Here is a 25,549-nt window from a genome sequence, read left to right as displayed (position 1 = left end):
TTTATTCAAATTTATTCACTGTACCAAAGAAGGAAGACACTTTCAGACCGATTCTGGATCTGAAAACTCTAAGCAAATTTCTAAGAGTTCCAACTTTTAAAATGGAAACTATCAAGACTATTCTGCCTTTTATTCAGCAAGTTCACTTTATGTCCACAATAGATTTACAGGATGCTTACCTTAACATCCCAATTCACTTAGAATATTACCAGTTTCTCAGGTTTTCTTTTCTGGAAAAGCATTATCAGTTTGTTGCTCTTTCATTTGGTCTGGCTACAACTCCAAACTTATTTACCAAGGTTCTAAATGCTCTTTTATCTGTAATCAGAGTTAAGGGTATTGCAGTATTTTCTTACCTGGATGATATCTTGGTACTAGCTCAATCTTCTCATTTAGCAGAATTTCACACAGAACAACTATTGTTGTTTCTTTAAAGACATGGTTGGAGGATCAATTTACCAAAGAGTTCCTTGATTCCTCAGACTAAAGTCACCTTTTTAGGTTTCCAGATAGATTCAGTGTTCATGCCCTTTAAAACTACTTTCATGGAAAGTTAGTTTCTTTTGGCCTTCTCTTCTGCTAGAAGAGTTTCTGAATTGTCTGCTCTCTCTTGTGAGTCTCCTTATCTGATATTCCATCAAGGTAAAACTGTTTAGCGCTACTCTGTTCCCGAAATACAGTGTTTATGCAGGGGTAAGATTTGCGCACCAAAATCTTTCTCACCTTTCTTGTAAAAACTGTTTAGCGCACCACGTTTAAATTTTTACCTAAAGTTATTTCCTCACACAACATTAATAGGGAAATTGCTGTTCCCTCCTTGTATCCTGATCCGAAAAATGCTTCTGAAAGATCTTTACATTTTTAGGATGTTGTTAGAGCTTTGAAATATTATGTTGATGCTACTTAGATTTTCAGACAGACTTCTAGTCTGTTTGTTTGTTCTATTTTCTGGTCCTAAGAAAGGCCAGAAAGCCGCTGCTATTTCTTTAGCCTCTTGGTTAAAACTTTTTGATTCACAAAGCTTATATGGAGACGGGTCAGCCTCCGCCACAGAGAATTATAGCTCATTCTACTAGATCAGTTGTCACACCTTGGGCTCCATATGTCACACCTTGGGCTTTTTTTTTTTTTTTTTTAATCACTGACTTTGTACTCTTTCATTTTTTGAGCAGCATTTTTTCATTTTTTCATTTTTTCCTTTGTAATTTTTTTCAATTTTTCACGTCATTTTTTTCACTTTTAAATAAGCAAGTTGACACTGTCTGTTTTCTTTATATTTGCAATCACTAAGGATAATTTTTCACTCCCTTTTTTATACACATTATCACCACCAACACTGGTACACAATATTTCTTACGGTATCCTCCTCCTAGTCGATATCGGCAATCCATACATTTGATTTACTGTATTTTTTAATCCACACATTGGATTGATTTCTTTCAGACATTGTTTGGAATTTTAACTTTCTCATATTTTTATTGGGGCTACTATTATTATTGCCTCTGCATCATTTTATTATTCAGTGTTTTTATATAGATATATTCAATATTCAATTTGTACAAGAGTGGATCCACATCTTATTGTTTTTATTGTCATTTATTACCACTGTACCCACCGTGGCATGTTTTATTCTTGTGTAAAGTACTAGATTTACAATTAAAATATTTCTAAATACACAGTCTACACATTGTACAACACCTAGCCCATTTGAGGCGCTCTGAACACATTTATTTTCCAAGCTAGCTAGTTAGCCCACTGTTCAGAGCTATAGGTGCTCGTCCTTGGTGCTATACCCCATCAAAATCCATATTAGTTTGATAATAATGCCTATTTTTTGAGTTTGTCATAAAAAACATATTTTTTTTGGGTTATGGATTTCATTTCTCAGTGTAAAAAACTGTTTTTATTTTAATCCCTCCCTTTATTGTTACTCGTGGACTTCCATAGCTTGGGTATAAGATCCCATATGTAACAGGTCATGGACTCTCTCCACCTATATGAAAGAAAAAACACAATTTATATCTTACCTGATAAATTTATTTCATGGTGGTGAGAGTCCATTAGCCTTCACCCGTTTAAGGTTGTTTTTTATTTATACATTAAAGTAAGGTATGAGTGAGGTGGGAGGGGTTTAATAGGCTTTTTGGTGATTGGGAAACTTTGCCTCCTCCTGGTAGGAATGCATATCCTATATGTAACAGGTCGTGGACTCTTGCCACCATGAAGGAAATAAATGTATCAGGTAAGATATAAATTTATGTTTTTTATAAACACGATCAAGTTTTTCTTTACCTACAGACCCACAGTATTGGCTACTTTGCGTCACGGATATGCGCTGGTTGCGTAACCAGGTGATTGCTCCGCTAACTGAAGAGCTGGTGTTCCGTGCATGTATGCTGCCCATGTTAGTGCCATGCACAGGCCTGGATCCAGCCATCTTCACTTGTCCTCTCTTCTTTGGAATTGGTAAGGCGCAAGCTTAACACGTTTGTTTGAGTTTATTTTATGTTTTAGAACAATATACATATGTATTTTATTTAGTGCATAAACCATTTTTCTCCGTTAAGTGTGATCAGTCCACGGGTCATCATTACTTCTGGGATATTACTCCTCCCCAACAGGAAGTGCAGAGGATTCACCCCAGCAGAGCTGCCATATAGCTCCTCCCCTCTACGTCACTCCCAGTCATTCTCTTGCACCCAACGACTAGATAGGATGTGTGAGAGGACTATGGTGATTATACTTAGTTTTATACCTTCAATCAAAAGTTTGTTATTTTATAATAGCACCGGAGTGTGTTATTCCTTCTCTGGTAGAATTTGAAGAAGAATCTACCTGAGTTTTTACTATGATTTTAGCCGGAGTAGTTAAGATCATATTGCTGTTTCTCGGCCATCTGAGGAGAGGTAAACTTCAGATCAGGGGACAGCGGGCAGATTAATCTGCAAAGAGGTATGTAGCAGCTTATTATTTTCTGACAATGGAATTGATGAGAAAATCCTGCCATACCGATATAATGTAAACTCAGCCTTAAATGCAGTAGCAACATCTGGTATCAGGCTGTCATGTATGTATATTTTACACTTCAGTATTCTGGGGAATGGTACTTCACTGGAATTGCGCTGTGTACATAAGACTTTAGCCTATTTTGCAGGGACTAGCAACAGGCTTTTTAATAACTCTTAATTTATGTTAAACGTTTTTTGCTGGAATGTAAAATCGTTTTCATTTTCTGAGGTACTGGGTGAATAAAATGTTTGGGCACTATTTTTCCACTTGGCAGTTGCTTGATCTAATTTCTGACAGTTTACTGATCTCTCTCACTGTTGTGTGTGAGGGGGAGGGGCCTTTTTTGGCGCTTTTGCTACGCATCAAAAAATTCAGTCAGAAGCTCATTGTATTTCCTGCATGATCCGGTTCATCTCTACAGAACTCAGGGGTCTTCAAAACTTGTTTTGAGGGAGGTAATCACTCACAGCAGAGCTGTGAGATTGTAGTTGACTGTGATAAAAAACGTTTATTCTGTAACTTTTTTTCTGCTATCAGGGTTAGTTATCCTTTGCTAATGGGAACAAACCTTTGCTAAAATTGTGTTTTTTACAAAGATTGATGCTATAACCTTTTCAGTTTATTAATTTTCAACTGTCATAACTCTTTCTGTGCTTCTTATAGGCACAGTACGTTTTCATATCATAGTATTTTACTTGAATAGTATTTCCAAGTTGCAAGTTTATTTGCTAGTGGTTAAACATGTCTGATTCAGAGGAAGATATCTGTGCTATATGTGCTAATGCCAAAGTGGAGCCCAATAGAAATTTATGTACTAACTGTATTGATGCTACTTTAAATAAAAGTCAATCTGTACAAATTGAACACATTTCACCAAACAGCGAGGGGAGAGTTATGCCGACTAACTCGCCTCACGTGTCAGTACCTACATCTCCCGCTCGGGAGGTGCGTGATATTGTGGCGCCCAGTACATCTGGGCGGCCATTACAAATAACATTACAGGATATGGCTACTGTTATGACTGAAGTTTTGGCTAAATTACCAGAACTAAGAGGCAAGCGTGATCACTCTGGGGTGAGAACAGAGTGCGCTGATAATGCTAGGGCCATGTCAGATACTGCGTCACAACTTGCAGAACATGAGGACGGAGAGCTTCTTTTCTCCAACATAGGTGTGTCCGGTCCACGGCGTCATCCTTACTTGTGGGATATTCTCCTCCCCAACAGGAAATGGCAAAGAGCCCAGCAAAGCTGGTCACATGATCCCTCCTAGGCTCCGCCTTCCCCAGTCATTCTCTTTGCCGTTGCACAGGCAACATCTCCACGGAGATGGCTCAGAGTTTTTTTGGTGTTTAAATGTAGTTTTTATTCTTCTATCAAGAGTTTATTTTAAAATAGTGCTGGTATGTACTATTTACTCTGAAACAGAAAAGAGATGAAGATTTCTGTTTGTAAGAGGAAAATGATTTTAGCAACCGTTACTAAAATCGATGGCTGTTTCCACACAGGACTGTTGAGAGGAATTAACTTCAGTTGGGGGAAACAGTGAGCAGACTTTGGCTGCTTGAGGTATGACACATTTCTAACAAGACTTGGTAATGCTGGAAGCTGTCATTTTCCCTATGGGATCCGGTAAGCCATTTTTATTAATAAGAATAAAGGGCTTCACAAGGGCTTTAAAGACTGGTAGACATTTTTCTGGGCTAAAACGATTAATTTATAAGCATTTTTAATAGTTTATAGCTTTGAGGAGTTATTTTATTCTTGGGAATTATGTTAAAAAAAACGTCAGGCACTGTATTGGACACCTTTTTCACTGGGGGCCTTCTCTAATCATAGGCAGAGCCTCATTTTCGCGCCACTAATGCGCAGTTGTTTTTGGGAAGCAAGGCATGCAGATGCATGTGTGAGGAGCTCAGATACACAGAAAAAGCTTACTGAAGGCGTCATTTGGTATCGTATTCCCCTCTGGGCTTGGTTGGGTCTCAGCAAAGCAGATACCAGGGACTGTATAGGGGTTAAATATAAAAACGGCTCCGGTTCCGTTATTTTAAGAGTTAAAGCTTTCAAATTTGGTGTGCAATACTTTTAAGGCTTTAAGACACTGTGGTGAAATTTTGGTGAATTTTGAACAATTCCTTCATACTTTTTCGCATATTCAGTAATAAAGTGTGTTCAGTTTAAAATTTAAAGAGACAGTAACGGTTTTATTTTAAAACATTTTTTGTGCTTTGTTATCAAGTTTATGCCTGTTTAACATGTCTGAACTATCAGATAGACTATGTTCTGTATGTGAGGAAGCCAAGGTTCCTTCTCATTTAAATAGATGTGATGTATGTGACAAACAATTTAGAGAAAATGATGCCCAAGATGATTCCTCAAGTGAGGGGAGTAAGCATGGTACTGCATCATCCCCTCCTTCGTCTACGCCAGTCTTGCCCACACAGGAGGCCCCTAGTACATCTAGTGCGCCAATACTCCTTACTATGCAACAATTAACGGCTGTAATGGATAATTCTATCAAAAACATTTTAGCCAAAATGCCCACTTATCAGCGAAAGCGCGGCTGCTCTGTTTTAGAAAATACTGAAGAGCAGGAGGACGCTGATGATAATGGTTCTGACATGCCCCTACACCAGTCTGAAGGGGCCAGGGAGGTTTTGTCTGAGGGAGAAATTTCAGATTCAGGGAAAATTTCTCAACAAGCTGAACCTGATGTTATTACATTCAAATTTAAATTGGAACATCTCCGCGCTCTGCTTAAGGAGGTGTTGTCTACTCTGGATGATTGTGACAATTTGGTCATTCCAGAGAAATTATGTAAGATGGACAAGTTCCTAGAGGTCCCGGTGCCCCCCGAAGCTTTTCCTATACCCAAGCGGGTGGCGGACATTGTAAACAAAGAATGGGAAAGGCCCGGCATACCTTTTGTCCCTCCCCCTATATTTAAGAAATTGTTTCCTATGGTCGACCCCAGAAAGGACTTATGGCAGACAGTCCCCAAGGTCGAGGGGGCGGTTTCTACTCTAAACAAACGCACTACTATCCCTATAGAAGATAGTTGTGCTTTCAAAGATCCTATGGATAAAAAATTAGAGGGTTTGCTTAAAAAGATGTTTGTTCAGCAAGGTTACCTTCTACAACCAATTTCATGCATTGTTCCTGTCACTACAGCAGCGTGTTTCCGGTTCGGTGAGCTAGAAAAGTCGCTCGATAAGGAATCTTCTTATGAGGAGATTATGGACAGAGTTCACGCTCTTAAATTGGCTAACTCTTTTACTTTAGACGCCACTTTGCAATTAGCTAGATTAGCGGCGAAAAATTCAGGGTTTGTTATTGTGGCGCGCAGAGCGCTTTGGCTAAAGTCTTGGTCAGCGGATGCGTCCTCCAAGAACAAATTGCTTAACATACCTTTCAAGGGGAAAACGCTGTTTGGCCCTGACTTGAAAGAGATTATTTCAGATATCACTGGGGGAAAGGGCCACGCCCTTCCTCAGGATAGGTCTTTTAAGGCTAAAAATAAACCAAATTTTCGTCCCTTTCGCAGAAACGGACCAGCCTCAAGTTCTACATCCTCTAAGCAAGAGGGTAATACTTCTCAAACCAAGCCAGCCTGGAGGCCAATGCAAGGCTGGAACAAAGGTAAGCAGGCCAAGAAACCTGCCACTGCTACCAAGACAGCATGAGATGTTGGCCCCCGATCCGGGACCGGATCTGGTGGGGGGCAGACTTTCTCTCTTCGCTCAGGCTTGGGCAAGAGATGTTCTGGATCCTTGGGCGCTAGAAATAGTCTCCCAAGGTTATCTTCTGGAATTCAAGGAGCTACCCCCAAGGGGAAGGTTCCACAGGTCTCAATTGTCTTCAGACCACATAAAAAGACAGGCATTCTTACATTGTGTAGAAGACCTGTTAAAAATGGGAGTGATTCACCCTGTTCCATTAGGAGAACAAGGGATGGGATTCTACTCCAATCTGTTCATAGTTCCCAAAAAAGAGGGAACATTCAGACCAATCTTAGATCTCAAGATCCTAAACAAGTTTCTCAGGGTTCCATCGTTCAAAATGGAAACCATTCGGACAATTCTTCCTACCATCCAGGAAGGTCAATTCATGACCACGGTGGATTTAAAGGATGCGTATCTACATATTCCTATCCACAAGGAACATCATCGGTTCCTAAGGTTCGCCTTTCTGGACAAGCATTACCAGTTTGTGGCACTTCCATTCGGATTAGCCACTGCTCCAAGAATTTTCACAAAGGTACTAGGGTCCCTTCTAGCGGTGCTAAGACCAAGGGGTATTGCAGTAGTACCTTACTTGGACGACATACTGATTCAAGCGTCGTCTCTGCCACAAGCAAAGGCTCATACGGACATTGTCCTGGCCTTTCTCAGATCTCACAGGTGGAAAGTGAACGTAGAAAAAAGTTCTCTATCCCCGTCAACAAGAGTTCCCTTCTTGGGAACAATAATAGACTCCTTAGAAATGAGGATTTTTCTGACAGAGGCCAGAAAATCAAAACTTCTAAGCTCTTGTCAAGTACTTCATTCTGTCCTTCTTCCTTCCATAGCGCAGTGCATGGAAGTAATAGGTTTGATGGTCGCGGCAATGGACATAGTTCCTTTTGCGCGAATTCATCTAAGACCATTACAACTGTGCATGCTCAGTCAGTGGAATGGGGATTATACAGACTTGTTTCCGACGATACAAGTAGATCAGAGGACCAGAGATTCACTCCGTTGGTGGCTGTCCCTGGACAACCTGTCACAAGGGATGAGCTTCCGCAGACCAGAGTGGGTCATTGTCACGACCGACGCCAGTCTGGTGGGCTGGGGCGCGGTCTGGGAACCCCTGAAAGCTCAGGGTCTTTGGTCTCGGGAAGAATCTCTTCTCCCGATAAATATTCTGGAACTGAGAGCGATATTCAATGCTCTCAAGGCTTGGCCTCAGCTAGCAAAGGCCAAATTCATACGGTTTCAATCAGACAACATGACGACTGTTGCGTATATCAACCATCAGGGGGGAACAAGGAGTTCCCTGGCGATGGAAGAAGTGACCAAAATAATTCAGTGGGCGGAGACTCACTCCTGCCACTTGTCTGCAATCCACATCCCAGGAGTGGAAAATTGGGAAGCGGATTTTCTGAGTCGTCAGACATTTCATCCGGGGGAGTGGGAACTCCATCCGGAAATCTTTGCCCAAATAATTCAATTGTGAGGCATTCCAGACATGGATCTGATGGCGTCTCGTCAGAACTTCAAGGTTCCTTGCTACGGGTCCAGATCCAGGGATCCCAAGGCGACTCTAGTGGATGCACTAGTAGCACCTTGGACTTTCAACCTAGCTTATGTGTTCCCACCGTTTCCTCTCATTCCCAGGCTGGTAGCCAGGATCAAACAGGAGAGGGTATCGGTGATCTTGATAGCTCCTGCGTGGCCACGCAGGACTTGGTATGCAGATCTGGTGAATATGTCATCGGCTCCACCATGGAAGCTACCTTTGAGACAGGACCTTCTTGTTCAAGGTCCGTTCGAACATCCGAATCTGGCCTCACTCCAACTGACTGCTTGGAGATTGAACGCTTGATTTTATCAAAGCGAGGGTTCTCAGATTCTGTCATTGATACTCTTGTTCAGGCTAGAAAGCCTGTAACTAGAAAAATCTACCATAAAATATGGAAAAAATATATCTGTTGGTGTGAATCTAAAGGATTCCCATGGAACAAGATAAAAATTCCTAAGATTCTATCCTTTCTTCAAGAAGGTTTGGAGAAAGGATTATCTGCAAGTTCTTTGAAGGGACAGATTTCTGCTTTATCTGTTTTACTTCACAAAAAGCTGGCGGCTGTGCCAGATGTTCAAGCTTTTGTTCAGGCTCTGGTTAGAATCAAGCCTGTTTACAAACCTTTGACTCCTCCTTGGAGTCTCAATTTAGTTCTTTCAGTTCTTCAGGGGGTTCCGTTTGAACCCCTACATTCCGTTGATATCAAGTTATTATCTTGGAAAGTTTTGTTTTTGGTTGCAATTTCTTCTGCTAGAAGAGTTTCAGAGTTATCTGCTCTGCAGTGTTCTCCTTATCTGGTGTTCCATGCAGATAAGGTGGTTTTGCGTACTAAACCTGGTTTTCTTCCGAAAGTTGTTTCTAACAAAAATATTAACCAGGAGATAGTCGTGCCTTCTTTGTGTCCGAATCCAGTTTCAAAGAAGGAACGTTTGTTACACAATTTGGATGTTGTTCGTGCTCTAAAATTCTATTTAGAGGCTACTAAGGATTTCAGACAAACTTCTTCCTTGTTTGTTGTTTATTCTGGTAAAAGGAGAGGTCAAAAAGCAACTTCTACCTCTCTCTCTTTTTGGCTTAAAAGCATCATCCGATTGGCTTATGAGACTGCCGGACGGCAGCCTCCTGAAAGAATCACAGCTCACTCCACTAGGGCCGTGGCTTCCACATGGGCCTTCAAGAACGAGGCTTCTGTTGAGCAGATATGTAAGGCAGCGACTTGGTCTTCACTGCACACTTTTACCAAATTTTACAAATTTGATACTTTTGCTTCTTCTGAGGCTATTTTTGGGAGAAAGGTTTTGCAAGCCGTGGTGCCTTCCATCTAGGTGACCTGATTTGCTCCCTCCCATCATCCGTGTCCTAAAGCTTTGGTATTGGTTCCCACAAGTAAGGATGACGCCGTGGACCGGACACACCTATGTTGGAGAAAACAGAATTTATGCTTACCTGATAAATTACTTTCTCCAACGGTGTGTCCGGTCCACGGCCCGCCCTGGTTTTTTAATCAGATCTGATGAATTATTTTCTCTAACTACAGTCACCACGGTATCATATGATTTCTCCTATGCATATTCCTCCTTTACGTCGGTCGAATGACTGGGGAAGGCGGAGCCTAGGAGGGATCATGTGACCAGCTTTGCTGGGCTCTTTGCCATTTCCTGTTGGGGAGGAGAATATCCCACAAGTAAGGATGACGCCGTGGACCGGACACACCGTTGGAGAAAGTAATTTATCAGGTAAGCATAAATTCTGTTTCTGCGGCTGACGGTTCTGATCCAAACAGATTGGATTCAGATATTTCAAATTTTAAATTTAAGCTGGAAAACCTCCGTGTATTACTAGGGGAGGTGTTAGCGGCTCTGAATGATTGTAACACAGTTGCAATACCAGAGAAAATGTGTAGGTTAGATAAATATTTTGCGGTACCATCGAGTACTGACGTTTTTCCTATACCTAAGAGACTAACTGAAATTATTACTAAGGAGTGGGATAGACCCGGTGTGCCGTTCTCACCCCCTCCGATATTTAGAAAGATGTTTCCAATAGACACCACCACACGGGACTTATGGCAAACGGTCCCTAAGGTGGAGGGAGCAGTTTCTACTTTAGCTAAGCGTACCACTATCCCGGTGGAGGATAGCTGTGCCTTTTCAGATCCAATGGATAAAAAGTTAGAGGGTTACCTTAAGAAAATGTTTGTTCAACAAGGTTTTATATTGCAACCCCTTGCATGCATTGCGCCGGTCACGGCTGCGGCGGCATTCTGGTTTGAGTCTCTGGAAGAGACCATTAGTTCAGCTACTCTGGATGAGATTACGGACAAGCTTAGAGTCCTTAAGCTAGCTAATTCATTCATTTCGGAGGCCGTAGTACATTTAACCAAACTTACGGCTAAGAATTCCGGATTCGCCATTCAGGCGCGCAGAGCACTGTGGCTAAAATCCTGGTCAGCTGATGTTACTTCTAAGTCTAAATTACTTAATATACCTTTCAAAGGGCAGACCTTATTTGGGCCCGGTTTGAAAGAAATTATCGCTGACATTACAGGAGGTAAAGGCCACGCCCTGCCTCAAGACAGAGCCAAACCTAAGGCTAGACAGTCTAATTTTCGTTCCTTTCGGAATTTCAAAGCAGGAGCAGCATCAACTTCCTCTGCTCCAAAACAGGAAGGATCTGTTGCTCGCTACAGACAAGGCTGGAGACCTAACCAGTCCTGGAACAAGGGCAAGCAGGCCAGGAAACCTGCTGCTGCCCCTAAAACAGCATGAATTGAGGGCCCCCGATCCGGGATCGGATCTAGTGGGGGGCAGACTTTCTCTCTTCGCCCAGGCTTGGGCAAGAGATGTCCAGGATCCCTGGGCGCTAGAGATAATATCTCAGGGATACCTTCTGGACTTCAAATACTCTCCTCCAAGAGAGAGATTTCATCTGTCAAGGTTGTCAACAAACCAAACAAAGAAAAAGGCGTTTCTACGCTGCGTACAAGAGCTTTTGTTAATGGGAGTAATCCATCCAGTTCCACGGTCGGAACAGGGACAAGGGTTTTACTCAAATCTGTTTGTGGTTCCCAAAAAAGAGGGAACTTTCAGACCAATCCTGGATTTAAAGATCCTAAACAAATTCCTAAGAGTTCCATCGTTCAAAATGGAGACTATTCGGACAATTTTACCCATGATCCAAAAGGGTCAGTACATGACCACAGTGGATTTAAAGGATGCTTACCTTCACATACCGATTCACAAAGATCATTACCGGTATCTAAGGTTTGCCTTCCTAGACAGGCATTACCAGTTTGTAGCTCTTCCATTCGGATTGGCTACAGCTCCAAGAATCTTCACAAAGGTTCTGGGTGCTCTTCTGGCGGTACTAAGACCGCGAGGAATTTCGGTAGCTCCGTACCTAGACGACATTCTGATACAAGCTTCAAGCTTTCAAACTGCCAAGTCTCATACAGAGTTAGTACTGGCATTTCTAAGGTCGCATGGATGGAAGGTGAACGAAAAGAAAAGTTCTCTCTTTCCACTCACAAGAGTTCCCTTCTTGGGGACTCTTATAGATTCTGTAGAAATGAAGATTTACCTGACAGAAGACAGGTTAACAAGACTTCAAAGTGCATGCCGCGTCCTTCATTCCATTCAACACCCGTCAGTGGCTCAATGCAAGGAGGTAATCGGCTTAATGGTAGCAGCAATGGACATAGTACCCTTTGCACGCCTACACCTCAGACCACTGCAATTGTGCATGCTAAGTCAGTGGAATGGGGATTACTCAGACTTGTCCCCTTCTCTGAATCTGGATCAAGAGACCAGAAATTCTCTTCTATGGTGGCTTTCTCGGCCACATCTGTCCAGGGGGATGCCATTCAGCAGACCAGACTGGACAATTGTAACAACAGACGCCAGCCTTCTAGTTTGGGGTGCCGTCTGGAATTCTCTGAAGGCTCAGGGACAATGGAATCAGGAGGAGAGTCTCCTACCAATAAACATTCTGGAATTGAGAGCAGTTCTCAATGCCCTCCTGGCTTGGCCCCAGTTGTCAACTCGGGGGTTCATCAGGTTTCAGTCGGACAACATCACGACTGTAGCTTACATCAACCATCAGGGAGGGACAAGAAGCTCCCTAGCTATGATGGAAGTATCAAAGATAATTCGCTGGGCAGAGTCTCACTCTTGCCACTTGTCAGCAATCCACATCCCGGGAGTGGAGAACTGGGAGGCGGATTTTTTAAGTCGTCAGACTTTTCATCCGGGGGAGTGGGAACTTCATCCGGAGGTCTTTGCCCAAATACTTCGTCATTGGGGCAAACCAGAGATAGATCTCATGGCGTCTCGACAGAACGCCAAGCTTCCTCGTTACGGGTCCAGATCCAGGGATCCAGGAGCAGTCCTGATAGATGCCTTGACAGCACCTTGGACCTTCAGGATGGCTTATGTGTTTCCACCCTTCCCGATGCTTCCTCGATTGATTGCCAGAATCAAGCAGGAGAGAGCATCAGTTATTCTAATAGCACCTGCATGGCCACGCAGGACTTGGTATGCAGACCTGGTGGACATGTCATCCTGTCCACCTTGGTCTCTACCTCTGAAACAGGACCTTCTGATACAGGGTCCTTTCAAACATCAAAATCTAACTTCTCTGAAGCTGACTGCTTGGAAATTGAACGCTTGATTTTATCAAAACGTGGTTTTCTGAGTCAGTTATTGATACCTTAATACAGGCTAGGAAGCCTGTTACCAGAAAGATTTACCATAAGATATGGCGTAAATACCTATATTGGTGCGAATCCAAAGGTTACTCTTGGAGTAAGGTTAGGATTCCTAGGATATTGTCTTTTCTACAAGAAGGTTTAGAAAAGGGTTTATCTGCTAGTTCCTTAAAGGGACAGATCTCAGCTCTGTCCATTCTGTTGCACAAACGTCTGTCAGAAGTTCCAGACGTTCAGGCTTTTTGTCAGGCTTTGGCCAGGATTAAGCCTGTGTTTAAAACTGTTGCTCCGCCATGGAGTTTAAACCTTGTTCTTAACGTTTTACAGGGCGTTCCGTTTGAACCCCTTCATTCCATTGATATAAAGTTGTTATCTTGGAAAGTTCTATTTTTAATGGCTATTTCCTCGGCTCGAAGAGTCTCTGAGTTATCAGCCTTACATTGTGATTCTCCTTATTTGATTTTTCATTCGGATAAGGTAGTTCTGCGTACTAAACCTGGGTTCTTACCTAAGGTAGTCACTAACAGGAATATCAATCAAGAGATTGTTGTTCCTTCCTTGTGCCCAAATCCTTCTTCGAAGAAGGAACGTCTTCTGCACAATCTGGATGTAGTTCGTGCCCTAAAATTTTACTTACAGGCAACTAAAGAATTTCGACAAACGTCTTCCCTGTTTGTCGTTTACTCTGGTCAGAGGAGAGGTCAAAAAGCTTCTGCTACCTCTCTCTCTTTTTGGCTTCGTAGCATAATACGTTTAGCTTATGAGACTGCTGGACAGCAGCCTCCTGAAAGAATTACAGCTCATTCTACTTGAGCTGTGGCTTCCACTTGGGCCTTTAAGAATGAGGCCTCTGTTGAACAGATTTGCAAGGCTGCAACTTGGTCTTCGCTTCATACTTTTTCCAAATTTTACAAATTTGACACTTTTGCTTCCTCGGAGGCTATTTTTGGGAGAAAGGTCCTTCAGGCAGTGGTTCCGTCTGTATAAAGAGCCTGCCTATCCCTCCCGTCATCTGTGTACTTTTGCTTTGGTATTGGTATCCCAGAAGTAATGATGACCCGTGGACTGATCACACTTAACAGGAGAAAACATAATTTATGCTTACCTGATAAATTCCTTTCTCCTGTAGTGTGATCAGTCCACGGCCCGCCCTGTTTTTTAAGGCAGGTAAATATTTTTTAAATTATACTCCAGTCACCACTACACCCTTTGGCTTCTCCTTTCTCGTTGGTCCTTGGTCGAATGACTGGGAGTGACGTAGAGGGGAGGAGCTATATGGCAGCTCTGCTGGGTGAATCCTCTTGCACTTCCTGTTGGGGAGGAGTAATATCCCAGAAGTAATGATGACCCGTGGACTGATCACACTACAGGAGAAAGGAATTTATCAGGTAAGCATAAATTATGTTTTTTGTTTTTCCACTGCCCCTGAGTACAAGAATAGGCATAACCGTATCACGGTACCTCGCATGGCTTTTTGCGGAACAGTAATGGGTCCTGGGCTTGCGCTCACAACCAATGACCTTACGAACAAAAACGGAGGGTTCTAGATTCAATACAACCTGCGTGCGAGACCAATATATTGGGGAAAACTGACCACAACTATTTTTGCAATTCATAAAAATTTGTTCTTGCCCTCATTCATGAGAGAGTTAATCATCATTAAAGGGACGGTAAATACTAACTACATTTTATAAGGATAGTACTGGAGTTAGTCCCCGCCTCCCTCTAGTCACAGGTACCGCCATGTTGAAATCTAATCTACCTATCGATGCTGATGTGTGTTTACACATTTGTAGCAAATCCTAAAATGCCACCTTAATACTTAATACTTGGTGACATCAAATTTGGGTCCAAATTACAGATGAGAATCTGATTATAGTGAATTTAGACCTTATATCTGTTACCGCTGTTGTTTTCTTTTACTTATACTACGTCACGACTCTACGTTCTATGGGTTTTTTTTCCAGCTCATTTCCATCACGTTATTGAACAGCTTCGATTCCGCCAAGGAACGATCATCAGCATTTTTCTCTCTGCTGGTGAGTTACATTCTTTCTTCTTGATAATTCATGTAAATAGATCTCACTCCCTATGTACCACCCACCTTTATATCTTCTTACAAGCTCATATTAATCCAGTTTTTCATTTAGCGTTTCAGTTCTCGTATACTGCAGTATTTGGAGCCTATACAGCCTTCATCTTCATAAGAACAGGTAAGTGCGCTTATACTGTTGTTCTTCTCTGTGTACAAGTAAAAAAAACTTCATCAGAACTGTCGTGCTAAACTAAAGGGATAAATTGGTGAACGGTTAATTGTAAAAATAAAATCAGTTAAGTGGGAAGTCCGTTCTGGGTAAAGTGTTCTGTTCTTAAAGGGTCATCACGATTCAGACAGAACATACAATAAATATATAGGGCTAAAGTATTGTTTTCTCTTGTAAGGTGTATCCAGTCCACGGATCATCCATTACTTGTGGGATATTCTCATTCCCAACAGGAAGTTGCAAGAGGACACCCACAGCAGAGCTGTCTATATAGCTCCTCCCCCAACTGCCATATCCAGTCATTCTCTTGCAACTCTCAACAAACATGCAGGTAGTAAGAGAGAAGTGGTGAAATGTAGCTGTTTTTTTGCTTCAATCAAAAGTTTATTTATTATTTCTCCTGTTAAGTGTAGTCAGTCCACGGGTCATCCATTACTTATGGGATTATATCTCCTCCCTAACAGGAAGTGCAAGAGGATCACCCAAGCAGAGCTGCTATATAGCTCCTCCCCTCTACGTCATACCCAGTCATTCTCTTGCACCTAACTAATAGATAGGACGTGTGAGAGGACTGTGGTTGTTAAACTTAGTTTTTTATTTCTTCAATCAAAAGTTTGTTATTTTAAACAGCACCGGAGTGTGTTGTTTTTTCTCAGGCAGCATTAGAAGAAGAATCTACCTGAGTTTGTGTATGATCTTAGCGGTCGTAACTAAGATCCATTTGCTGTTCTCGGCCATTCTGAGGAGCGAGGTAACTTCAGAACAGGGGACAGCGGGCAGGGTTCACCTGCAAGGAGGTATGTTGCAGTATATTATTTTCTAAGGAATGGAATTGACTGAGAAAATACTGCTAATACCGATGTAATGTAAGTGCAGCCTTAAATGCAGTAGTAACGACTGGTATCAGGCTGATATGTATGTATGTTTACACTGAGGTATTTCTGGGGAATGGCACTTCACTAAGAAAATACTGTATACATATAACTTATAGCCTATACTGCAGTGAAAGCGACTAGCAGCAGGCTTTTTAATAACATTTCATAATTTTATATTTAAAACGTTTACTGGCATGTTAATCGTTTTTCTCTGAGGTACTTGGTGATAAAACTTTATGGGCATTATTTTTTCCACATGGCTGTCGTTTATGAATAAAATCAGTTTACTGAGCTTCCCCACTGTTGTATTATGAGTGGGAGGGGCCTATTTTGGCGCTTTATTGCGCAGTAAAAATTCAGTCACAGTCTTCCTATTTCTTCCTCCATGATCCAGGACGTCTCTACAGAGCTCAGGGGTCTCCAAAACTAGTTTTGAGGGAGGTAATCACTCACAGCAGACATGTGAGACTGTGCTTTGACTGTGATAAAAACGCTTATATTTTAAATTATCCGTTTTTGGGTACTAAGGGGTTAATCATCCATTTGCTAGTGGGTGCAATCCTTTGCTAACTTAATGCATTTACTGTGAAAATTTGGTTGCTATAACTAATTTGGTTCATTGTTATTTCAACTGTGACAGTTTTTGTGTGCTTCTTAAAGGCACAGTAACGTTTTTTATATTGCTTGTAAATTTATTTGAAAAGTATTTTCCAAGCTTGCTAGTCTAATTGCTAGTTTGTTTAAACATGTCTGACACAGAGGAATCTCTTTGTGCAATATGTTCAAAGGCCAATGTGGAGCCCAATAGAAATTTGTGTACTAATTGCATTGATGCTACTTTAAATAAAAGCCAATCTGTACATGTAAAGAAAATTTCACCAGACAACGAGGGGGAAGTTATGCCGACTAACTCTCCTCACGTGTCAGTACCTGCATCTCCCGCTCAGGAGGTGCGTGATATTGTGGCGCCAAGTACATCAGGGCGGCCCTTACAAATCACTTTGCAAGACATGGCTAATGTTATGACTGAAGTTTTATCTAAATTGCCAGAGCTTAGGGTTAAACGCGACCACTCTGGGGTGAGAACAGAGTGCGCTGATAATAATAGGGCCATGTCTGATACTGCGTCACAATTTGCAGAACATGAGGACGGAGAGCTTCATTCTGTGGGTGACGGATCTGATCCAAATAAACTGGATTTAGACATTTCAAATTTTAAATTTAAGCTTGAGAACCTCCGTGTGTTACTAGGGGAGGTATTAGCGGCTCTGAATGATTGTAACACGGTTGCAATTCCAGAGAAAATATGTAGGCTGGATAAATATTTTGCGGTACCGACGTGTACTGACGTTTTTCCTATACCTAAAAGGCTTACAGAAATTGTTAACAAGGAGTGGGATAGACCCGGTGTGCCTTTTTCACCCCCTCCTATATTTAGGAAAATGTTTCCAATAGACACCACCACACGGGACTTATGGCAGACGGTCCCTAAGGTGGAGGGAGCATTTTCTACTCTGGCTAAGCGCACCACTATCCCGGTGGAGGATAGCTGTGCTTTTTCAGATCCAATGGATAAAAAGTTAGAGGGTTACCTTAAGAAAATGTTTGTTCAACAAGGTTTTATATTGCAACCCCTTGCATGCATTGCGCCTGTCACGGCTGCGGCGGCATTCTGGTTTGAGTCTCTGGAAGAGACCATTAGCTCAGTTCCGTTGGATGAGATTATAGACAAGCTTAGAGTCCTTAAGCTAGCTAATTCATTTATTTCTGATGCCGTAGTACACTTAACTAAACTTACGGCTAAGAACTCAGGATTCGCCATTCAAGCGCGCAGAGCTCTGTGGCTTAAATCCTGGTCAGCCAATGTGACTTCTAAATCTAAATTGCTTAACATACCTTTCAAAGGGCAGACATTATTCGGGCCCGGTTTGAAGGAAATTATCGCTGACATTACTGGAGGTAAGGGCCATGCCCTGCCTCAAGACAGAGCCAAACCAAGGGCTAGACAGTCTAATTTACGTGCCTTTCGTAACTTCAAGGCAGGAGCAGCATCAACTTCCTCCGCTCCAAAACAGGAAGGAACTGTTGCTCGCTACAGACAGGGCTGGAAACCTAACCAGACCTGGAACAAGGGCAAGCAGGCCAGAAAACCTGCTGCTGCCCCTAAGACAGCATGAAGTGAGGGCCCCCGATCCGGAAACGGATCTAGTGGGGGGCAGACTTTCTCTCTTCGCCCAGGCTTGGGCAAGAGATGTCCAGAATCCCTGGACGTTAGAGATCATATCTCAGGGATATCTTCTGGACTTCAAAGCTTCTCCTCCAAAAGGGAGATTTCATCTTTCAAGGTTGTCAGCAAACCAGATAAAGAAAGAGGCGTTTCTACGCTGTGTACAAGACCTTTTACTAATGGGAGTGATCCACCCGGTTTCGCGGTCGGAACACGGACAAGGGTTTTACTCAAATCTGTTTGTGGTTCCCAAAAAAGAGGGAACCTTCAGACCAATTTTGGATTTAAAGATCCTAAACAAATTCCTAAGAGTTCCATCGTTCAAAATGGAAACTATTCGGACAATCTTACCTATGATCCAAAAGGGTCAGTACATGACCACAGTGGATTTAAAGGATGCCTACCTTCACATACCGATTCACAAAGATCATTACCGGTACCTAAGGTTTGCCTTTCTAAACAGGCATTACCAGTTTGTATCTCTTCCCTTCGGGTTAGCTACTGCTCCAAGAATCTTTACAAAGGTTCTGGGTTCTCTTCTGGCGGTACTAAGACCGCGAGGAATATCGGTAGCTCCGTACCTAGACGACATTCTGATACAAGCGTCAAGTTTCCAAGCTGCCAAGTCTCATACAGAGTTAGTTCTGGCATTTCTAAGGTCACATGGGTGGAAGGTGAACGAAGAAAAGAGTTCTCTATTGCCACTCACAAGAGTTCCCTTCTTAGGGACTCTTATAGATTCTGTAGAAATGAAAATTTACCTGACAGAGGACAGGTTAACAAAACTCCTAAATGCTTGCCGTGTCCTTCATTCCATTCCACACCCGTCAGTGGCTCAATGCATGGAGGTAATCGGCTTAATGGTAGCGGCAATGGACATAGTACCCTTTGCACGCCTGCATCTCAGACCACTGCAATTGTGCATGCTAAGTCAGTGGAATGGGGATTACTCAGATTTGTCTCCTATGCTGAATCTGGATCAAGAAACCAGAAATTCTCTTCTATGGTGGCTCTCTCGGCCACATCTGTCCAGGGGGATGCCCTTCAGCAGACCAGATTGGACGATTGTAACAACAGACGCCAGCCTGCTAGGTTGGGGCGCTGTCTGGAATTCCCTAAAGACTCAGGGATCATGGAATCAGGAGGAGAGACTCCTTCCAATAAACATTCTGGAATTAAGAGCAGTTTTCAATGCCCTTCTGGCTTGGCCTCAGTTAGCAACTCTGAGGTTCATCAGGTTTCAGTCGGACAACATCACGACTGTAGCTTACATCAACCATCAGGGAGGGACAAGGAGTTCCCTAGCGATGATGGAAGTCTCAAAGATAATTCACTGGGCAGAGTCTCACTCTTGCCACCTATCAGCGATCCACATCCCAGGCGTGGAGAACTGGGAGGTGGATTTCCTAAGTCGCCAGACTTTTCATCCGGGGGAGTGGGAACTTCATCCGGAGGTCTTTGCCCAAATACTTCGGCGTTGGGGCAGACCAGATCTGGATCTCATGGCGTCTCGCCAGAACGCCAAGCTTCCTTGTTACGGATCCAGGTCAAAGGACCCGGGAGCGGTTCTGATAGATGCTCTGACAGCACCTTGGGTCTTCAACATGGCTTATGTGTTTCCACCCTTCCCGATGCTTCCTCGATTGATTGCCAGGATCAAACAGGAGAGAGCATCGGTGATTCTAATAGCGCCTGCGTGGCCACGCAGGACCTGGTATGCAGATCTAGTGGACATGTCGTCCTGTCCACCTTGGTCTCTGCCTCTGAGACAGGACCTTCTGATTCAGGGTCCTTTCAAACATCAAAATCTAATTTCTCTGAGGCTGACTGCATGGAAATTGAACGCTTGATTTTATCAAAGCGTGGATTCTCGGAGTCAGTAATTGATACCTTAATACAGGCTAGGAAACCTGTTACCAGGAAAATTGACCATAAAATATGGCGTAAATACTTACATTGGTGTGAATCCAAGAGTTACTCATGGAGTAAGGTTAGGATTCCTAGGATATTGTCTTTTCTACAAGAAGGTTTAGAAAAGGGTTTATCTGCTAGTTCTTTAAAGGGACAGATCTCAGCTCTGTCCATCCTTTTACACAAACGTCTGTCAGAAGTTCCAGACGTTCAGGCCTTTTGTCAGGCTTTGGCCAGGATTAAGCCTGTGTTTAAGATTGTTGCTCCGCCGTGGAGCTTAAACTTAGTTCTTAACGTTTTACAGGGTGTTCCGTTTGAACCCCTTCATTCCATTGATATAAAGTTGTTATCTTGGAAAGTTTTGTTTTTAATGGCTATTTCCTCGGCTCGAAGAGTCTCTGAGTTATCGGCCTTACATTGTGATTCTCCTTATCTGATTTTTCATTCAGACAAGGTAGTTCTGCGTACTAAACCTGGGTTCTTACCTAAGGTAGTCACTAACAGGAATATCAATCAAGAGATTGTTGTTCCATCATTGTGCCCTAACCCTTCTTCAAAGAAGGAACGACTTCTGCACAATCTGGACGTCGTCCGTGCCCTGAAATTTTATTTACAGGCAACTAAAGATTTTCGCCAAACTTCTTCCCTGTTTGTCGTTTATTCTGGACAGAGGAGAGGTCAAAAAGCTTCTGCTACCTCTCTCTCTTTTTGGCATCGTAGCATAATACGTTTAGCCTATGAGACTGCTGGACAGCAGCCTCCTGAAAGAATTACAGCTCATTCTACTAGAGCTGTGGCTTCCACTTGGGCCTTTAAGAATGAGGCCTCTGTTGAACAGATTTGCAAGGCTGCAACTTGGTCTTCACTTCACACTTTTTCCAAATTTTACAAATTTGACACTTTTGCTTCTTCGGAGGCTGTTTTTGGGAGAAAGGTTCTTCAGGCAGTGGTTCCTTCCGTGTAAAGATCCTGCCTGTCCCTCCCGTCATCCGTGTACTTTTAGCTTTGGTATTGGTATCCCATAAGTAATGGATGACCCGTGGACTGACTACACTTAACAGGAGAAAACTAAATTTATGCTTACCTGATAAATTCCTTTCTCCTGTAGTGTAGTCAGTCCACGGCCCGCCCTGTTTTTTATGGCAGGTCTAAATTTTAAATTAAACTCCAGTCACCACTGCACCCTATAGTTTCTCCTTTCTCGTTTGGTTTCGGTCGAATGACTGGGTATGACGTAGAGGGGAGGAGCTATATAGCAGCTCTGCTTGGGTGATCCTCTTGCACTTCCTGTTAGGGAGGAGATATAATCCCATAAGTAATGGATGACCCGTGGACTGACTACACTACAGGAGAAAGGAATTTATCAGGTAAGCATAAATTTTGTTTTTTAAATGGTACAGGAGTTGTACTATTTTGTTCCAGGCCGAAAAATAGAAGAATCTGCCTGTGATTTCTATGATCTTAGCAGGTTGTAACTAAGATCCATTGCTGTTCTCACACATGACTGAAGAGAGAGATAACTTCAGCGGGGGAATGGCGTGCAGGTTATCCTGCTATGAGGTATGTGCAGTTAAGATTTTTCTAGAAGATGTGAATGCTAGAAAATGCTGCTGATGCCAAATTTATGTAAGGTAAGCCTGAATACAGTGATTTAATAGCGACTGGTATCATGCTTACTTTCTGAGGTAATACTCTTTTATATTTACAATATAAAACGTTTGCTGGCATGTTTAAACGTTTTTATATATACTTTGGTGATAAAACTTTATTGGGGCCTAGTTTTTTCCACATGGCTGGCTTAAATTTGCCTAGAAACAGTTTCCTGAGGCTTTCCACTGTGTTACTATGAGTGGGAGGGGCCTAATTTAGCGCTTTTTTGCGCAGTAACTTTTACAGACTGAGACATCCAGCTTCCTCCAGGAGTCCCCTGAATGCTATAGGACATCTCTAAAGGGCTCTTAGGCTTTCCAAAATAGTTTGTTGGGGAAGGTAGGCCCACAGCAAGGCTGTGGCAGTTTGGTGTGACTGTTAAAAAACGTCTATATCGTTTTTTTGATTCGTTTTTTGAACTAAGGGGTTAATCATCCATTTGCAAGTGGGTGCAATGCTCTGTTAGCTTATTATACACACTGTAAAAATTTCGTTTGATTTACTGCCTTTTTTCACTGTTTTTCAAATTCTGACAAAATTTGTTTCTCTTAAAGGCACAGTACCGTTTCTTATATTTGCTTGTTAACTTGATTTAAAGTGTTTTCCAAGCTTGCTAGTCTCATTGCTAGTCTGTACAAACATGTCTGACATAGAGGAAACTCCTTGTTCATTATGTTTAAAAGCCATTGTGGAACCCCCTCTTAGAATGTGTACCAAATGTACCGATTTCACTTTAAGCAATAAAGATCATATTCTGTCTTTAAAAAATTTATCACCAGAGGAATCTGACGAGGGGGAAGTTATGCCGACTAACTCTCCCCACGTGTCAGATCCTTTGACTCCCGCTCAAGGGACTCACGCTCAAATGGCGCCAAGTACATCTAGAGCGCCCATAGCGTTTACTTTACAAGACATGGCGGCAGTCATGGATAATACACTGTCAGCAGTATTAGCCAGACTACCTGAATTTAGAGGAAAGCGAGATAGCTCTGGAGTTAGACGAAATACAGAGCATACTGACGCTTTAAGAGCTATGTCTGATACTGCCTCACAATATGCAGAAGCTGAAGAAGGAGAGCTTCTTTCTGTGGGTGATGTTTCTGACTCAGGGAAGATGATGCAACCTGATTCTGATATCTCTACATTTAAATTTAAGCTTGAACGCCTCCGCGTGTTACTCAGGGAGGTTTTAGCTGCTCTGAATGACTGTGATACAATTGCAGTGCCAGAGAAATTGTGTAGACTGGATAAATACTATGCAGTGCCGGTGTGCACTGATGTTTTTCCAATACCTAAAAGGTTTACAGAAATTATTACTAAGGAATGGGATAGACCAGGTGTGCCGTTCTCTCCCCCTCCTATTTTTAGAAAAATGTTTCCAATAGACGCCACCACACGGGACTTATGGCAGACAGTTCCTAAGGTGGAGGGAGCAGTTTCTACTCTAGCAAAGCGTACTACTATCCCTGTCGAGGACAGTTGTGCTTTCTTAGATCCAATGGATAAAAAGTTAGAGGGTTCCCTTAAGAAAATGTTTATTAAACAAGGTTTTATCCTACAGCACCTTGCATGCATTGCTCCTGTCACTGCTGCTGCGGCGTTCTGGTTTGAGTCTCTGGAAGAGGCTTTACAGGTAGCGACTCCATTGGATGACATACTTGACAAGCTTAGAGCACTTAAGCTAGCCAATTCTTTTGTTTCTGATGCCATTGTTCATTTGATTAAACTAACGGCTAAGAATTCTGGTTTTGCTATCCAGGCGCGCAGAGCGCTATGGCTTAAATCATGGTCAGCTGACGTTACTTCAAAGTCTAAGCTGCTTAACATTCCCTTCAAGGGGCAGACCCTATTCGGGCCTGGTTTGAAGGAGATTATTGCTGATATCACTGGAGGAAAAGGTCATGCCCTTCCTCAGGATAGGTCCAAGTCAAGGGCCAAACAGTCTAATTTTCGTGCCTTTCGAAACTTCAAGGCAAGTGCAGCATCAACTTCCTCTAATGCAAAACAAGAGGGAACTTTTGCTCAGTCCAAGACGGTCTGGAGACCTAACCAGAGCTGGAACAAGGGTAAGCAGGCCAAAAAGCCTGCTGCTGCCTCTAAGACAGCATGAAGGAACGGCCCCCTATCCGGTAACGGATCTAGTAGGGGGCAGACTTTCGCTCTTCGCCCAGGCGTGGGCAAGAGATGTCCAGGATCCCTGGGCGTTGGAAATTATATCCCAGGGATATCTTCTGGACTTCAAGGCTTCCCCCCCAAAAGGAAGATTTCACCTTTCACAATTATCTGCAAACCAGATAAAGAGAGAGGCATTCTTACACTGTGTACAAGACCTCCTAGTTATGGGAGTGATCCATCCAGTTCCAAAGGAGGAACAGGGACAGGGATTTTACTCAAATCTGTTTGTAGTTCCCAAAAAAGAGGGAACCTTCAGACCAATTTTGGATCTAAAGATCTTAAACAAATTCCTCAGAGTCCCATCATTCAAGATGGAGACTATTCGTACCATCCTACCTATGATCCAGGAGGGTCAATATATGACTACAGTGGATTTAAAGGATGCTTATCTTCACATTCCGATACACAAAGATCATCATCGGTTTCTCAGGTTTGCCTTCCTAGACAGGCATTACCAGCTTGTAGCTCTCCCCTTTGGGTTAGCTACAGCCCCAAGAATTTTTACGAAGGTTCTGGGGTCGCTTCTGGCGGTCCTAAGGCCGCGGGGCATAGCAGTGGCCCCTTATTTAGACGACATCCTGATTCAGACGTCAAACTTCCAAATTGCCAAGTCTCATATGGACATAGTGTTGGCATTTCTGAGGTCGCATGGGTGGAAGGTGAACGAGGAAAAGAGTTCTCTATCCCCCCTCACAAGAGTTTCCTTCCTAGGGACTCTGATAGATTCTGTAGAAATGAAAATTTACCTGACGGAGTCCAGGTTATCAAAACTTCTAAATTCCTGCCGTGTTCTTTATTCCATTCCTCGCCCTTCGGTGGCTCAGTGCATGGAAGTAATCGGCTTAATGGTAGCGGCAATGGACATAGTGCCGTTTGCACGCCTACATCTCAGAACGCTGCAACTCTGCATGCTTAGTCAGTGGAATGGGGATTACACAGATTTGTCCCCTCTACTAAATCTGGATCAAGAGACCAGGGATTCTCTTCTCTGGTGGCTATCTCGGGTCCATCTGTCCAAAGGTATGACCTTTCCCAGGCCAGATTGGACAATTGTAACAACAGATGCCAGCCTTCTAGGTTGGGGTGCATTCTGGAACTCCCTGAAGGCTCAGGGATCGTGGACTCAGGAGGAGTCACTCCTTCCAATAAACATTCTGGAACTAAGAGCGATATTCAATGCTCTTCAGGCTTGGCCTCAGCTAGCGACAATGAGGTTTATCAGATTTCAGTCGGACAACGTCACGACTGTGGCTTACATCAACCATCAAGGGGGAACAAGGAGTTCCCTAGCGATGTTAGAAGTCTCAAAGATAATTCGCTGGGCAGAGATTCACTCCTGCCACCTATCAGCTATCCATATCCCAGGTGTAGAGAACTGGGAGGCGGATTTTCTAAGTCGACAGACTTTTCATCCGGGGGAGTGAGAACTCCATCCTGAGGTGTTTGCACAA

At 42.9% G+C, this 25,549-nt stretch overlaps 1 protein-coding gene across 1 annotated transcript in view; it reads left to right on the top strand.

Annotated features, from left to right (window-relative positions):
- The window catches only part of RCE1 (Ras converting CAAX endopeptidase 1), a 128,038-nt gene that overhangs the window by 91,722 nt on the left and 10,767 nt on the right, over positions 1 to 25,549 (top strand). Inside the window, exons 7-9 of the mRNA XM_053719994.1 lie at positions 2,299 to 2,466; positions 14,964 to 15,035; positions 15,147 to 15,209. Coding sequence (XP_053575969.1) covers positions 2,299 to 2,466; positions 14,964 to 15,035; positions 15,147 to 15,209 — 303 coding nt within the window. The remainder of the gene's footprint in view (positions 1 to 2,298; positions 2,467 to 14,963; positions 15,036 to 15,146; positions 15,210 to 25,549) is intronic.

This window comes from Bombina bombina, chromosome 7, assembly GCF_027579735.1.
Source record: "Bombina bombina isolate aBomBom1 chromosome 7, aBomBom1.pri, whole genome shotgun sequence".
Classification (NCBI taxonomy): domain Eukaryota; kingdom Metazoa; phylum Chordata; class Amphibia; order Anura; family Bombinatoridae; genus Bombina; species Bombina bombina.
This window is presented reverse-complemented; position numbering and strand designations above follow the sequence as displayed.